This window comes from Tenrec ecaudatus, chromosome 14 (genome assembly GCF_050624435.1).
Source record: "Tenrec ecaudatus isolate mTenEca1 chromosome 14, mTenEca1.hap1, whole genome shotgun sequence".
Taxonomy (NCBI): Eukaryota; Metazoa; Chordata; class Mammalia; order Afrosoricida; family Tenrecidae; genus Tenrec; species Tenrec ecaudatus.
The window spans coordinates 50,792,398-50,809,075 of record NC_134543.1 but is presented as its reverse complement, the minus strand read 5'-3'; the positions used below and the strand labels follow the sequence as shown (position 1 = coordinate 50,809,075).

The window sequence follows — 16,678 nt, the reverse complement described above, 5'->3', positions numbered from 1 at the left end:
TCCCAGATATGTTCTGGGTTTCCCTCCAGGCTGAAGTCTCAGAAGAGGCTATAGGGGGGACGTTAGTAATTCCAACTCAACTCAGCCTATACTCATTACAGAAGACGTTAACTTGGTCTTTTTACCCCATGGAGCAGCTGGAAGGCTCAAACCACTGACCTTTTGGCTGGCAGTTGAGTTGCCAACCAGTATTGTGTCACCGGGGGCCCCATGAGTTGTAATAAATCAAACCCAACCCAACCCAACCCAACTCACTGTCATCATGTCTATTCCAACTCAGTGATTCTGTAAGGCAGCGTAGAATTACCCTGGTGGACTCCCAAGACTGTAACTCTTCCCAGGAGCTGACAGCCTCATCTTCCTCCTACGGGCTCGACTCACTGAGCTTGCCGTTAATAGCTAAATAACCACTGAGCTTGCCGTGAATAGCTCAATGCGCATGCTGCCCAGGCTCATCCGAATAGGTGTGCTATTGGGGAACCTGAAGAGACCGGAGCTGGTAGACCACTTTTCCTCTAAAATGAAAAAGAGGCCTTACGTTTGAGGCCCCGGCCCTACCTCCAGCATGGTGCAGGAGCACTGACGTTCATTGGCAGAGCTGGCCTTGTCTGGTAACCAGAGAGAACTGCTGGTTCTGAGTGACTTGCAGTGGCTGGTGGAAGACACTACGTATTTATACATCCCCCAGGGAGTACAATTGGAACAGGCTCGTGAACCAGCAGAGGTGAGAGGCCGCAGGTGTGACTGCTTTACAACCACAGGGAAGTGCTGGAACCTTGCACCTCGGCAAGACGTAAATACCCTGTGCTCAAGAAATCCCACGGAAAAGAGCAGCTTTCCTTCATTCATTTGATCGACTCCTATGCGCATAGGCTAGGGACTGAAGACATAAACGTCACAGATGGAACTTCCAGTACTCAGGGAGCTGGATACTCAGCTAGCCAGCGGGTCAGACAAACTTGTGGGCAGACACAACAGGAGGTTGGAACAAGATAGAAAAGAGCTGGGATCCCTTACACTGCGGAACGTAGCGACTTTGCCTGCATCGTCTACCTTGGGATTTGCCCGAGAGAGAAATAAACTTTTATCCTACTTCACCCGCAAAACCCATTGCCATCCACTCGATGGGGTAGTACGTCCCCATGAGGTGTTCACAGTTGTAAATCTTTTCAGAAGCGGACTGCCACACCTTTCTCCGGAGGAGCAGCTGGTGCGTTCTGCCTTCCAACCTTCCAGTTGTCAGCTGAGTGCTTTCACCGTGGCACCGCCAGGGCTCATGCTGTCGTTGGGGGGTTTCTGTCTCTCACCGATGGGGCGTTTTGCTGCATGCCGCTAGCCCTCGCCGTCATCCTAACCAGGGTGACTGTCATTTCCTTCCTACATTTGTGAAAGAGCCTGGTCATGGGCACCCACATATTTGGCCATATATACTCTTGCTTTCTACAAGAGTTTTTTTTCTTTTCTTTCTAGGAGTTGCTTTCTAGGTTTTCTACCCAGTAGTCAAAGTGATGAATTTAAAATGGAAATTGACCCACGACTCTGCTTTAACCTCATTAGCCTAGCCTTACCTATCTCTCCATTAGTCTCCTACCAGGCTCTTCCTACCTTCCACATTTTCCTACCACTCTCTTCAGGGTTTTCTAAGGTGGCTCTTGTCAAAGAAGCTGCTAATGGTAGTTGGGCACTCTTCAGTTCTGGTCTCAGGATTGTGGAGGCTGGTGTTTGCGTTGTTCATTAGTCCGTTAGACTAAGTATTTCCACGTGCCGTCGGATGCTCACCACCCTTGGTTGCTCTGGACAGGAGAGACCATTAGTTGCTCCTGAGATGGCTGTTTGGGAGCCTTTAAGGCCCCCGTTGCTACTCACCATAGTAGGACGTAGAACGCTGTAAACTATGTTACGTCAATTGACCTTGTTGCCCCGAAGACTGCGATCCTGAGCCCCCAGGCCCAGGGATTCATCCCCTCCAGGTGTTTGCTTATGTCTAGAACTTTTCATTACTTTGCCCACTGTGCACTCTACCACACTCCTTGATATGTTGTGGTAAGGGTAAATGCCCATATACAAATATCTTCTTAAATATAAGTGTGAGCATTCTCTCCCTTTCATACCTATGTAGCCTTCATATCTATCCAAGAATCTACTCATAGGTCACTACTATTGCATGATTGCATATATATATAACAGTATTTACATCTGTCGCCTTTTTACCATTTTTCCGTCAGTTTGTCGTACTGTAGTGGCTTGTGTGTTGTTGTAATGCTGGAAGCTATGTCAGCTGTATTTTCAATACCAGTAGGGTCACCCAAAGCGAACAGGTATCAGTGGAGTTTCCAGATTAAGAACAGACAAGAAAAAAGAAACAGACTGTTCATTTGTGAGAACTTAGGCACCTACAAATAGTAGTGCATAACTAGCCTTATAAATAGTGAACCAGTATCAGATATAGTACTCGATCATAAGCCTCTCAGGAATGAAGCTGGTGATTGCAAGACTGGGATTTTTAAGGCCAGTGCCTTCGCTATCGCAAAAAAAACCCCAAAAAAACCACCCTTTTTTTTCCCCAACAACACAAAAGGCAACTATAGACATGGACTTCTCCAGAAATCAAATGGACTACATCAGTGGGAAGAGATAAAGAAGAAGCTCAATATCAGCAAGTAAAACCAGGCCAGGGGCTGACTGTAGAACAGACCATCAATTTCTCATATGTGCATTCAGGCTGAAGGTGGAGAAAATGACAAGTCCAAAAGAGACAAAGAACAGATTTACTGCATTGAACACCAATGTCAGATGATTTGATGAGCTGTGGGATGACATCCAGAAAATCATACATGAAGAAAGCAAAAGGTCATTTAAAAACAGGAAAGAAAGAAAAGACCAAAGTACATGTCAGAATGGACTCTGAAACTGGCTGTGTTAGTCTGGGTTGACCAGAGAAACAAATTCATAGATACTCATGTGTGTAGCAGAGAACTTTATATCAAAGAGCAATTGTCCTCTAAGAAAATATCTCATGGGGAGGGAGGGGAAAAATGAGGACCTGGTCCCAGGGGCTTAAGTAGAGAGCAAATGTTTTGAGAATGATGAGGGCAATGAATGTACAAATGTGTTTTACATAATTGAAGTATGTATGGATTGTGATAAGAGTTGTATGAGCCCCTAATAAAATGATTTAAAAAAAGAAAAGCCTGTTAAAAAAAAAAAAAGAAAACATCCCAGCCCAGTCCAGACCAAGTCCATAAGTCCGTTATTATCCTATATGTCGATACTAGTCCACAAATTCTTCTTCGGATTCACACAGCCATGCAATGACACCAAATGCAAGAGTATCACAGGCCAGTGGGTGGAAAGTCTAGTGGATCCAGTGGTGGTGGAAGCATCTCAGTGCTGGCGTGGGTCTCCATGTGGCTCCTCCAGCTCCAGGGCTCTGGCAACATCAGCAAAACTCCATGTCTCTTGTCAGCAGGAATGTCTCCCAGGCAGAGAGTGTGTATCTGGCTACAGTGAGCTATTTATCTCCATTTGCACCTCCCAAATGAGGTCATGAAGCTGTGACTTGATGGGGAGACTAAACCCCACCCCTTTGCAAGTTGACAGGAGATTATGTAACTATCACACTGGCTGTTAAATGTTGAGTAGCTAAGGCACAGGGAAGAAATGATAAGAGTCAAAGAGCTGAACAGTGTGGGATATAAAGAGGCTGCTCCCCAGCTTGTCTCCCCCAAATATATGTGAGACCTAGGACACTGCTCGCAACTAATGGTAAATGATTGTCAGGTTAGCTCCCTGAAGGCATCATCCATCCAGAGAAAGTAGACCCTATTGTTGTCCCACCATAGGCGGGGCTCACTCCCTGCTTATAAGGATATTGGATTGATTTCCTGAAGAACTCAGAACAGGTCAAACCAGCTCAGTGACAACCAAGGTTGGCTGCCATCCTGAATCTAGGATCAGGCCATCTTGTCACATGTGTGCCCCAATCCCTCCTATTCCTATAGTGTGTACACTCCTAGATCGTCCCCCTCCCATTGCTATATTGCCTCCAGGACTGGATGGAATACTACATGAAAGGTTTCAACAAACTGATGAAGCCCTGGAAGCACTCACTTGTCTATGCCAGGACACTGAATGTACCATAGACTGCCAACAGAACAAAAAAAAATCTGTCTTGGGAGAAGTACAGCCAGAATGCTCCTTAGAAGCAACGATAGCGAGACCGTCTCAAGGACTTTAGATATATTGTCAGGGGACCAGTCTCTGGGGAAGGCCATCATGTTTGGTAAAGTACAGGGTAGTGAAAAAGAGGAAGGCCCTGAAGGAGATGGATTGGTAGTGGGGATGCCACTCTTCAGAATAAGACTCCATTTTCCGGTCTTTGGCATAAGATCACCAGAGGTCAGAAAGGATGCCAGACAGTGAGTTTGGTTTGACTGTAGCTAGGCATGGCTGTAGTTCCCTGCTGGGTGGAGCAATGGGTTATGCTTTGGGCTTCACAGCACCAGCTGCTGGGTGGGAGCAAGATGAGGCTTCCTGCTCCCTGAAGAGTGACAGGCTGGGAAGCCTACAGGGGCAGTTCTACCTTGTTGCTATGCGTTGGAGTTGACTCAATGGCAGTAGTAGAGGCCCAGGGGGCCAACTGCAGATCTCATTGTGAGAGATTTCCTGAAAGGCTTACCTTGACAGAGCTGACTCAGTAAGGGATGAGGACAGGGGGTGGGAATTAGCTCTTGGGGGAAAAAAAAAAGGACTCAAGGTAAAATAGATACAAAAAAGTTGACATTATCTGACTGATTCATGAGCCTGCATGGACTCAATAGCAGTGGGTGAAAAGAAGGCGGCGGAGGGGGAAGTGGCAAAAAAGAGTCGTGGGAGGAGAATAGTTATTTAATTTCTGAGAGAATCTCGGATTGCTTTCTTTGATCTTAAAAACACGCGTGGGATTATTTCACCGAGTAAAATCCCAAACACCGACCCTTCTCCGCGCCTCAAGTTCAGCTCGGATCGAATCCGCAAGGCTTCCAGGACTGAAGACCGGTGGGCGTGGCTTCGAACGGCGTTGGCATCACCAGAAAGCCCGCAGCCTGCCTAACTCCGTCTTGGAATTTGCCGACAGAACGAGAGGACCGGGAGCATAGAGCCGCGTAAGGCGTTCGTCACACGGCAATGATTCCGAGGCGCCCGGGGCGGAGCCCGCCGGGGCCCCGCCCCTCCGCAGAGCCAATCGCTCGGGGCCGGAGCGGGGGGGCGTGGCTGGCCCCGCAGGCGACGTCGTTATTGGCACGTCGGCTCCAGCTGCCAGGGAGGCAGCCCCGACGTCTAGCGTACGTCCACCTCGGGCGAATGCGGCCCTAATAAAGTTTGTCCGCGCCGGGGCACCGTAGTGCTTTTCCCTGGTCTGAATGGGCTGGGCTGAGCGGCCAGCCAGGAAGGGAGCCCGATGGCTGCCGTCTTCCTGGTGACACTCTACGAGTACTCTCCGCTCTTCTACATCGCGGTGGTCTTCACCTGCTTCATCGTGACCACTGGCCTGGTGCTGGGATGGTGAGTGTCCCCGGGCTGGGGGCTCAGGGCCGGGGGTGGGAGGGGAGAGCCGCGGTGAGGAGTTGGAGCGCCAGCGAGGGGCGGGGAGGCCGGGGGGCCGGGGGCGGGGAGCCGGCGCCGCGGGTTCCGACTGGCTCCGGGAGCGAAACAGGGCGGACACCGCATCCGCGTCACTGCCCTGCGATCTGCCGGATCCCGTCGCTTTGGGCACCTGGCGTGGTGCTGGCTTGGGGCGATTGAACCCCACTCCGAGGGAGAAAGCCGCCTGGGGTAGAGCGGATGTCCCCCAGGCTCCCGTCCCGGATTGGCGCCTCCTGTGTGCCCAGGACCAGAGGTGACTCTGTCACCTGCGCGCCCGCTTGCACCGCGTCCTTGGGAGGGGGACGGTAATGAGGCTGGATGTTGTGCTGCTTCTGCCCTGAACCAAACCTTTCAGGGTAATTTATGACTGAACTCTTTAACCGTTTGAGATCGCAAATGGTTTCCACACGTATCTCGAAGTATAATTTAGTCTATACAGTCATGGGATCATAGTAGTTTTAGAGCGGAAAGAGACCTTAAAGATTTACCGACACCAAGGGGTACAGCCAGGTTACTTACTATTTTGAGTCGCCGAATGTGGACTCTTAGATAATCCTTGAGCATTTTGTTTAGCTCAGAGACGCTAAACATTTTCTCTTGCCATTGTATCATGTTTAGACAGAGCTTAGACGGAAATGCAAGGAGCCTTCACAAAGTTCGCGGGGGAAATGTCATTATTTTTTAATTCTACGAATTTAATTTTCATTTTTACGAATTTTTTGGAGCCTCTTGGTAAAACTAGTTGAAACCATCTTACTAGAACACAATGGTTTTTTTTCTAAGCTGCAGCCGTCAAAGTTCCTTTGAGAATGATGATTCCTGATGGAGCAAACAGGGATTCTGAATGGATAGATAGCGGCGGCCTGGAAAGGTCAGGTGGCACTGCTGAGGGAAGAGACTCGTTCTGAAAAACACACTTGCTGCTATCAAGTCAGTTCTGACATACAACGACCATGTAGAACTGTGAAAGCCCTGTCTTTCTCCAAAGGAGCAGCTGGTGGGTTTCTAACTATGGACCTTGCAATTAGCACCCCAACACGTAACCAACTACGATGCAAGGGCTTCCATGAGGGGAGAGACAGGAGGCGAATTTTGAATAATAAATGGAATTGAAAGTGTAAAGTAGAAAAGATGTTGTAGAGAACATTGCATGAACTAACCAACCAACCAAACAAACAAAATATAAACTCACTGCCATTGGGTCTATCTGGACTCATGGCAACCCTGTAGGACAGAAGAGACAGCCCTTGTGAGTCTCCGAGGCGGTAAATGTTTATTGGAGTACAGAACCCCATCTTTCTTCCTCAGAATGACTGGTGGTTTTGAACTTCTGACTTTGGGATTAGCAGCCAGAAGCACATCCCACTGTGTTAGTTGGATTAGCTTTATATGCAAGAGCAATTGAATATTGAGAAAAGTTCCAGTCCAGTCCAGATCAAGTCTGCTATTAGCCCATATGTCCAATCTATACCAATATCAATCTATAAATTCCTCTTCAGACTCACTAAACACATGCAATGATGCCAAATGCAGGAAGATTACAGGCCAGTGGGTGGAAATTCTTGTGGATCCAGCAGTGTTCTAAGCATCTCAGCACTGGCAGGGGTCTCTACATGGCTCCTCCAGCTCGGGGCAGTAGCTTAGCTTCATGTGTCCTATCAGCTGCAATGTCTCCCAGGGAGAGAGCCTGCATCCTGCTTCCAGTGAGCTATTTATCTCCTTAGCGCCTCCAAATGAGGTCATCCACCTGTGACCTAATTGACAGGCTAAACTCCACCCTGTCACTCTTAATCCTCTCAAAGTGACAACAGATTATATACCTACCACTCCCACTATGCCATGAAAGTTGACAGAGCACATTGCTTTTCCATTCAACAGCAGACATGTCTTTTGTTCTGGGACCTTGGTTGCAATTTCCCCTGTCACCACACTTTTCCCACCTTCACCCTGGGGCTGCCCATTTTCGTCCTCTGTTCTCACTTCTTTCCCGCCCAGGTGCCTTCTGAGTGTTGTTCGGGGGATGTTCCTCTACCAGTTGGTTGTACTGCGCAGCACTCTCCTCCCTGGTGTCAGCCATCATTTGATAGGCCTTGTTTACTGAACGTTGATTCTTGGGGGAGCTTCAGATCTCGACTTGAAGGCTGTCTAAGGGACGCAGACTCGGGGTGTCTTCCTCTAGCTGTTAACTTCCAAAATACAACCTCTGTTGGTCATCAGCCTTCTCTGCCATGCCTGTTTTTCATATTCAGCACTGCTCTGAGTTCCCATTCTTCCATGCCTGCCATCTTTGCACCCTCACTGTGTGTAAGTAGAGAAAGAACCCCCTTAAAGCCCCACTGCCATTAGTTGATCTTAACCCTCTGTGGTAGGGTCCTCAAACTTTTTAAACGGGGTCAGTTCACTGTCCCTCAGACCCGTTGGAGGGCCGGACTATAGTTTTTTAAAAAAAACTATGAAAAAATTCCTATGCACACTGCACATACCTTATTTTGAAATAAAAACCAAAACGGAGCCAAAACACCTGGTGGCCTGGATAAATATCCTCGGCGGGCCACATGAGGACCCCTGCTCTGTAGGGTTTCTGAGACTAAACCTTTCTGGGATCAGACAGTCTCATCTTTCTCCTATTTAAAACCACTGGCCTTTCAGTTAGCAGCTCGGCACCTAACTGATAGTGCCACCAGCGCTCCCTGGAATAAGAACCCAAACCAAACTCATTGCCATCTATTCGATTCCTAGTTCCTTATGATCCTCTAGGACAGAATAGGGCTGCCCTGTTGGGTTTCCAAGGTTGTAAATCTATTTCTTCTTTTTGGTTTTTTTTTTTTTGGTTGTCAATCTTTATGGGAATCAGAAAGCCATGTCTTTTAAAAAAAATCATTTTATTGGGGGCTCGTACAATTCCTATCACAATCCATACATCCATTCATTGTGTCAAGAACATATTCACGTTTGCTGCCATCATCATTCCCAAAACATTTGCCTTCTACTTGAGCCCTTAATATCTGCTGCTCATTTTCCCCTCCCTCCCCACTCCCCCTAACTCATAAACCCTTCATCATTCATAAATTATTATTATTTTGTAGAAAGCCATGCCTTTCTTCAAGGAACAGCTGGTGAATTCAAATGCCGGCCTTGACATTAGCAGCCCAACTCATCGCCCACTATGCCAAGAATAGGAACAGCTGATCACTGAAATCTCAAAGGCAACAGCAAAGAATCACGCAACTGGAAGGATGACAGTTCTTTTGAACTACATGGTGGAGTCCGTGAGCATCCTCTAAGCACTAGTTTACATTTATTAAGCACCTGTTGTTTACCAGGCACAGGCTGGCCAGAAAGGAGCCCAAATTGCCATGTCTGTACTTGTGCAATAGCAGCTACTTGTGCAGGGTACTGAGCTCTTGTCTCTCAACTTCAAACTCTCCTTATGCACTCTGCTTCCCGAGGAAGCCTCGAAACCGCATTTCTTCCTTGACAGCTGGCTGCTTCGGAGGCTTTGTCTGTATGGGAGGGGCACTGGAAGGCTAGAAGAGGACAAAGGGACTTGCCACTTCCTGTTTGGTTCCTTGTCTGGTCTGCCTCACCACCACAATAGTGGCTCCCTCTGCAGGAACTGTTGTTCCCGTCCATAGTGTCCACTCTCCTAGAAGCAGCCTCCTTGCCCCTCCAAGACCCTGTTCCCTGCTATACTGCTGAGCTGAAGCACTCTTCTGTTTCCCCCTTGGTCCTAGGAGTAGGAACTGCCTCCTGCTCCTGTAACTCTTTCATAATTAATGTCTCCTTTTTGCCTTTTCAGTTCATCAATGTACAGTCTCGCTGTTTTCAGTTCTTCAATGTCTAGTTAACATTTTTATATTACATTCTCTCTGTTAAAATAACAGGGTCTGTCTCCTGAGTGGATCCTGGCTTATCAAGTCTTTCCAGGAATGTCTTTCCAGTCCGGGAAGAGAAATCTGTTTGCTTGCATTTGGACTCCGGGGACCTGTGTGTGCCAGAGTCGCACTGTGCTTCTCTGGGCTTTCGGGGATTAAGTTATTCAGAAGTAGGTCACCAGGCCTTTCTACTTTCTACTCAGTGGCCTCAAACTCAACCATCACATTAGCAGCTGAATATGCTGACCGATTGCAGCCTTCTGGTTCTTCTCTCTCTGGCTCCTGGTTCCCTGTTGGTCTCTGCCAGTCGGGGTTGCTAAAAAGAAGGCATGCCGCTGAGGAGAAAGAAGGAAGACCTCCCTCTAAGGAGCTTGCTTTCATGACTCGCTGACGTCCTGTAGACGTCATTGGCTCAAGTAGCAGCAGTTTATTTTTACTGTGTTTCTTCATTGCTAGAATCAGCCATTAGTGAACCTGCTGGCTGACACACCTACAAAGGTCTGGATCCAACTCCGAGCTTCGCGACTGTACTCTTAGACTCTTTATTTTGTTTTCTCAGCCCTTTCAAAAGTAAAACCCACTGCCGTCAAGTCAATTCTGACTCCTAGCGACCTTATAGGGCAGAGTAGCACTGCCCCTGTGGGCTTTCTCAGCCCTGGGAGTGGTAATTGCTTCCTGCTGAGATACTTTAGGAACCAGAACTGCCTGCACAGCACCTCGCACCAATAAGCTGCCTCAGCGACCTCTCCCCATCTTTTCAGTTCTCCAGTCCGTGGTTGGCAATTAAGTTCTGCTTATTTTAATAACGCTTGATTTCTGCCTCATAGAAAAATCTTGACTGTCTTTTACAGTCTTTCTTCATGAATACAGTAGGCTCTGTACGCAATGAGTTGGAAAAACATGGACCCTTCTTAGGAGAAGAATATGGAGCAGTAGTTGAAGAGATCTGACATCGAAAGTGGCAAATGTCCTTGTTAGAACTTAGAAAAGAACGCAGAACCATTAGAAATAATATTTCCAAAAGAATAATATTTCAGATGGTAGGATTTTTAAGATCACCTATTGCGATCACCCCCTCTGCCGTCCTGTACCCCCATCCCCCGCCCTGACCCCTTTTTTGTTGTTGATTTTGTTTGTTTACAACAAAAGGCTCAGAATTTTAGAGATGGAGTCACTTTCTCAAAATCTTACCTCAGAAACAGCCTTCCTCCTCTTCCAAGGATTTTCCCATGAATGGGTTTTATATCCTGGTCTGGTCTGAATATTCAGCAAACCAACTGACCATCAATCAGCTTCTCTGTCCTAGGGAGATTACACAGTAGAGTACTCCGCCCCAGAAAAGCAAAACTAAACTAAAAAACTCACAGCTGCTTTGTATGAGCCCTGGTGGTGTAGTGGGTTATACATTGGACTGCTCGCTGCAGGGTCAGCAGTTTGAAACCAGTAGGCCATTTTACAGGAGAAAGACGAAGTGTTCCACACCCATAAAGATTGACAATCTCTGAAACCCACAGGAGCAGTTCTACTCTGTCTTCTGAGGTTGCTGGGAGTCAGAACAGCAGTGAGTTTGCTTTTTGAATTTGTGTGTTTTCCGATTAGATCAAGGCTGAAATGTAATAGGAATTGTTAACTTCTAAGCCTACAACTCTAACCTCAAAGTGCCTTTTATTTATGAGGCTCTCCTTGAGACCTGAGAAACAAGAAAAAGGAGGTCAGTTCTGATTCAGCCCCTGAAGTAGGAAGTGTCTGCAGGCCAAGGCGTTTTACAGACATATTTGGAAATATGTAGGCAGAGTTGGAAGACCACAGGTTATTGCTGTCCTGGAAATGTATGCATTAGGAGACAATTACAATGAACAACGAAGAAATGGGGAAAGGCAGGATTAAAGAATAATCCAGAGGATTAGGTATAAAATCATAACATTAAGGGAAAGAGAATATAAAAAGTAGATACTCATTTTATATAAAAGAGAAAGTAGTAAATATTAAGTCGGATTTATTTTGCATTTCATATTAATGCTGCTAAAATTACCTTGAGTGAAAAAAGATAAAGTTGGAGTTTGATTAAAAAGCAAAATGCTCAATAAAATACATCCTGCTCCTTCTCTTGTCATGTCAGTCTTGATCTGATCTATGTAGCATCAATGTCTTTATTCACGTTCCTAATTAAAAGCATAGGATAGGGCAGCTGTACGGATGGAGGCAGGAAACATATCACTAGGGCTATTGAATTTTATAGAATTAATAGGATTTTATAGAACCTGTCTGCCAGTCCCAATTATAGATCGTTATTCATCCACCCTCCAATTTTTAACCTTATTCGGAATCAGGTGTCCATATAGGCTTACGAGTAACATGCTGAGACTGGACATGAGGTCCGTATCAAATAAGTTGAAGCTTATAGAAGCTGCTGACCTGTGTGCAAAAATCAGCAAGTTCACATTGAGTCAGGTGTCTTGCTGTGGAGGGAAATGAGAGAAAGGTTCCTATTAGACCAGACGCTCAACAGAAATCGGTATTTCAACATTGCCAAAATGCTCACAACTCCCAAAACAGCTAGTGTGATCTCAAGGCAAATGTAAGCCTAATAATAAGAACAAGAGCTGTGGCCAAACAATGAGATCACATTGACTCCTCTTTCGTTCCAGAGCCTGAGTACCTCCGGGGACCGTGCTGGCCAGGTCCATTATGGACAGAGAGCCCTGTTAGGTGCTGGCCGCGTTAGCCATGTTTGGCTAACTGTCCTTTGAAAGGGTAGGAATGCACAAAGTGGAAAAAGTGGCAGAGTCGGGACGTACTGTAGATACGGTGGTACTGAAAAGGCAAAGAGCAAAGGGGGGTTCTTGTGTTGTCAGCATGTCTGTTATCCTTTACAGTGAAAAAGCTAAGGAAGGAAAAGGTTGATAACTGTGTTAAATGAGCTGTTTATCGCAAATTACTATGGTGAGAATGAAACGCAAGATATAAAAGAAGATCTATTCAAGACATATGAAGAATTTCTGTAAATTATTAAGCAGCACAAAGACCAGTAGAAAAATGGGGCAGGGGCTATAAAAGGGCTGTCGAAGAAGAGGATTTCAGGTTGCAGTCAGCACTGAAAAATGTGCTCACCCCTGATCACTGGGGAAATGGAAATGAAAATGATCGTGCCATGTCCCCACACCCTTACGGGGCTGGCTGGCAGTTAGTGGCATGGGCATGGGGGAAGCATTCATTCTCTGCGAGTGGAGTGTCCTTGGACACTGCCGTGTAGAACATTGGCAGCGATTCTTTACAGTGACGAAGCACAGACCTGTGGGTAAGCAGTTGTTTCCAGGTAGAACCCACAGACGTGGGTGTCCTGAGAGACTGAAATAGGAATGTTGATAGAAGCATTCATAATGAATAAAACAAAACAATTTAAGAGTAGAGTGAGTCAGCAAAGTTGGGTGTATTTATACAGTACAATAGGTGATTTCCTGAAAAATGAACTCTAACTTTATGGCTGAATCTGCAAGCATAGGATTAGTGTAGTTCCACTTGTATATGAGTCAAAGCAAAGAGACTAAATTACAGCCCTACATGTCCAGGTGGTGCAAAGAGATGAGGTAGTAGATCGGGAGGAGAGACAGGGCGAACGCCTGTCAAATGGCATCTCAGTGCCATTCTCGTCCTTAACCTGTGTGTTAGTCTGGGGACATTAGAGAAACATCCACAGAAACTCATATGTATAAGAGAGAGTTTTATATAAAGGGTAAGTGCACATCAAGAAAACATCCCAACCAACCCAGCGCTGCCCAAGCCCACAAGTCCAACACCAATCCACAAAGCCCTGCTCCATCTCACAAAACACACTATGATAGTGACTGCAGGAGGAAAGCTGAATCAGTGAATGTGTAAGCATCTCTGCGCTGGCTGGGCTGCTCCACACGGCTGCCCCAGCACCCAGGGCTGCATTGGGGTAGGCCTATGTGGCTTCTCCTCAGGGATGGCTTGCAGGAAGTGAGCCTTGCCAGCTGAAGCAGGAACTGGCTAAGGCAGCTGCACCCTGGTCCGACCATCACAAGAAAGAGGCCCCAAGAACTCGAAAGACGAGGCTCACTGGCCATTTATCTCTCTGCCCTTCAATTAACCCCACATGTGTTTATCAGCCAGCTTGGCACAATAAACTAACTCAACTTGAGTGGTGATCTTATCTAATTCACTGGACTGTGCTTTGCTATATATGTTGGTTATCCTTCACAATAGAAAGATTAGGGAGAAAGGGTAAAGAAAATGATTAAAGATCGAACAAGATTCATAGTAGCAATGGAAAAAGATAGATATGAGGAAAGCTGCCAGTACATCCATAGATGTCGTGGAAATACAGGGGGCCAGATTTGGAAAACCTCTTAAACATAACCAAACACCTCGAGGGAGTGTGGCGCTGGGCCTGGGAGCTCAGGACCATAGTCTTGGGAGACACCAAGGTCTCTAACATAAAGACAGTGTTTGGCAGCCTGCTTTAGTGAGTAGCACCTGGAGTCTTAACTTGCTGACTGGCATTTTCAAGCCCAAACTATCTTGGGCAGTCAACTTCTTAACAGACCCCTATTGCTCCAGGCTTACAGACTGCATAAAGTAGCCTAAGTGTAAGCGCGAGTTACCCTGTGACTGGTCAGCAAAGGGCTCAAAGCATGTAAGTGACTGTCTTAAGGTGCTGCAACTACTGATCTCTTTGTCCAGAGAAAGAAGAGTGAAGAAAATCGAGGACATGTAGAAACGATTGGGCCAATGGACCATGCAAACCCATGAGTTTCATGACCCTGGGACCAGAAAAACTAGATGATGTCTGGCTACCAATACCAACTTCCCGAAAGGGATTGTATTAGGAAGACCTGGATAGAGTGGGAGAAAAATGTAGAGCAAAACTCAAAATTGTAAAAGAGAACAAGCTTACTGGTCAGCTGGAGATTGGTGCAGCCCGGAGACTGTGGCATATAGCCATCCTCAGGTCTGGAAAGGAACTCACTGGACAGGTCTGTAACCAGAACAGTCACTGTAGGGAGGCACACACCACACTTCAAAATAATCAACCCTTCACCATCCAAAGAGCAGCATGTCTGCAAGGGCAGAATTCAGATTAATTTGGGTAGGAGGGATGACATGGTTAGCACAGGGAAGTAGAATAAGTGATGTTCCTTTGGAGAGCTTGCAGTAAGTGACATGAAGCAAAACCTATATGGTTGTTGAATAGAAACTTGAATGGCCTTATAAACCTTAACCCAATTAACAACAAAAGTTTAGAAATAAAATAAAAAGGGGGAGGCAGGTTTGGAAGTAAATATGGCAAAATGGCACCCCATGCTCATGATGGGGGACATGTCTTTTAAAATCTTGTCTGTATTTTCTACTTAGTGAACTATCCCAATTTCAAGAAAATTATTTTTAATTTACTTTTGAAATAGGTTGTAATTCCATGGAGAAATGTTTCTGTGATCATGTTAAGGGATAAAAACAAGATTATAAATATGCACAGATACTTATGGGTCTCAAAACAACATTCAAAATATATTCATAGTGTGAGCAAGAGTCTGGAAGTTTGTTTTTCTTTATATTTAGCCATTTTCCATCATTTCCTTTGTGCCATAAAGATATTTTTATATCTGGAGGACAAAATATTAGCTTCTGGAAGAGAGAAAGAAGATCAGTGATGAGCTGAAGTTCAGTGGGTAGGGGAAGGATGACTAAATGGAGCACAGACATTTTCAGGGCAGGGAGACCGTTGTCCTTAGTCGTGTAATGATGGACATTGGTTATTTTGTCAAAACTCGTTGAGTGAACCCTGAGGGAACTGTGCACTTTACTTCATGATAATGTATCCATTTTGATCCGTCAGCTATAACATATATCACACTAGTAGTACAAGATGTTCATGGAGAAATTGGACAGAGGGGAGGAAGTATATGGGGACTCTGTGTACGTTATCATTTTTCTTGCAAACCTACAACTACTCTAGAAAAGAAAGTCTATTGAAACATTTTTTTTGCCCCATTTGGGGGGTGTATACCTTCCAAAAACCTTGATTTCATGTAGAGATTTAGAGAGAGAACTATCTTTTTATACTAATACCAGATGCACCATGGAGGAGATAAAGCTGATTAAAGAAGTATTGGGCCCACATAGGTTGCTTTCCAGCTATTTCCCTAAGCCCCTGGCATTGACCGTTTCTGGCTCCCATACCTTTAAGGAGTCTATAGTTGAAATTTTGGGATATAACAGGATTAAGTATCTGAAACATAATGTTTGAATCGGCTGTAGAAATGAATACCGGGAGCCCTGAATTCTAGCTTTTAATGCTGGTTGTGTGTTTATAAGGAGCCTGGCAGTGAGGTTTTGTTTTTGTCTTTTCAAAGGAAGAATTAAAATGACGAGGGAGGGGTCTCGTGACGTCAAGAGGAGTGCAAGGCAGTGGGTAATTTAATGTGGCTATTAGAACTCCCACCTTTTCCTGATGGGTTTGGGGAAGGAGGTGGGGGGATTCTGAGTGGACTGTAGGATTCAGCAGTGAGGTGGGAATAGAGAGAGCCGTCTTGGAAGCAGGAAGGGGGATCGGACTGGGATCTGGAAGTGGAGCTCATCCTTGAGGACCTTGCGATCCCTGCACGTAGAGCCTCCTTGATCTAGGGAACAGCCCGGACACTAGAGGAGTGGCAGCAACAGGACCGGGAGCCAGTGCAGGAGACAGAGTGGTGAACTTCCCAGACCACTGGACAAGTGAAATCGGAGTGCTTTTGGACAGGAGCCTGCCTTGTGGAGTGGAGGGGCTTCCAATTGGTTTGCTGGCCCATGGAGCTGGAGCTGGGTGCCTGGAGCCTTCGGGTTGAGGCTTACAATGGAGTGGTATGCTCTTTGGGCATTTATTAGCTGCCCCTTAAAAAAAAAGAAAAGCCCTTTTAAAAGCAGCCCTTTGATTAACATGTCCTCAGTAGATGACTGTATCCTGAGCATTCCTCACTGAAATTGCAACCTGCTAATTATCTTGAATATCGCCTGTGAGTTCTGTGTAGCCATTGTAATGAATTGTATGTAGAATGTACCAAAAAGAAAGAAAGGAAAGGGGATGGGATTAAACTAAATTAAATTTCTTAGTAGATGCAAAGCTACTTGAGTTAACTATTTTCTTCTGTGAGCTCTAGTTAGGGCTCAAGGATTTTTCC

General features: G+C 46.0%; 1 protein-coding gene across 1 annotated transcript in view; it reads left to right on the top strand.

Moving 5' to 3' along the window:
* The first annotated feature begins 5,303 nt into the window (after positions 1-5,303).
* Positions 5,304-16,678, top strand: part of CGRRF1 (cell growth regulator with ring finger domain 1) — a 33,199-nt gene continuing 21,824 nt past the window's right edge. The window contains exon 1 of the mRNA XM_075530991.1: positions 5,304-5,544. Within this exon, the coding sequence (XP_075387106.1) occupies positions 5,441-5,544 (104 nt within the window). The 5' untranslated portion in view covers positions 5,304-5,440. The remainder of the gene's footprint in view (positions 5,545-16,678) is intronic.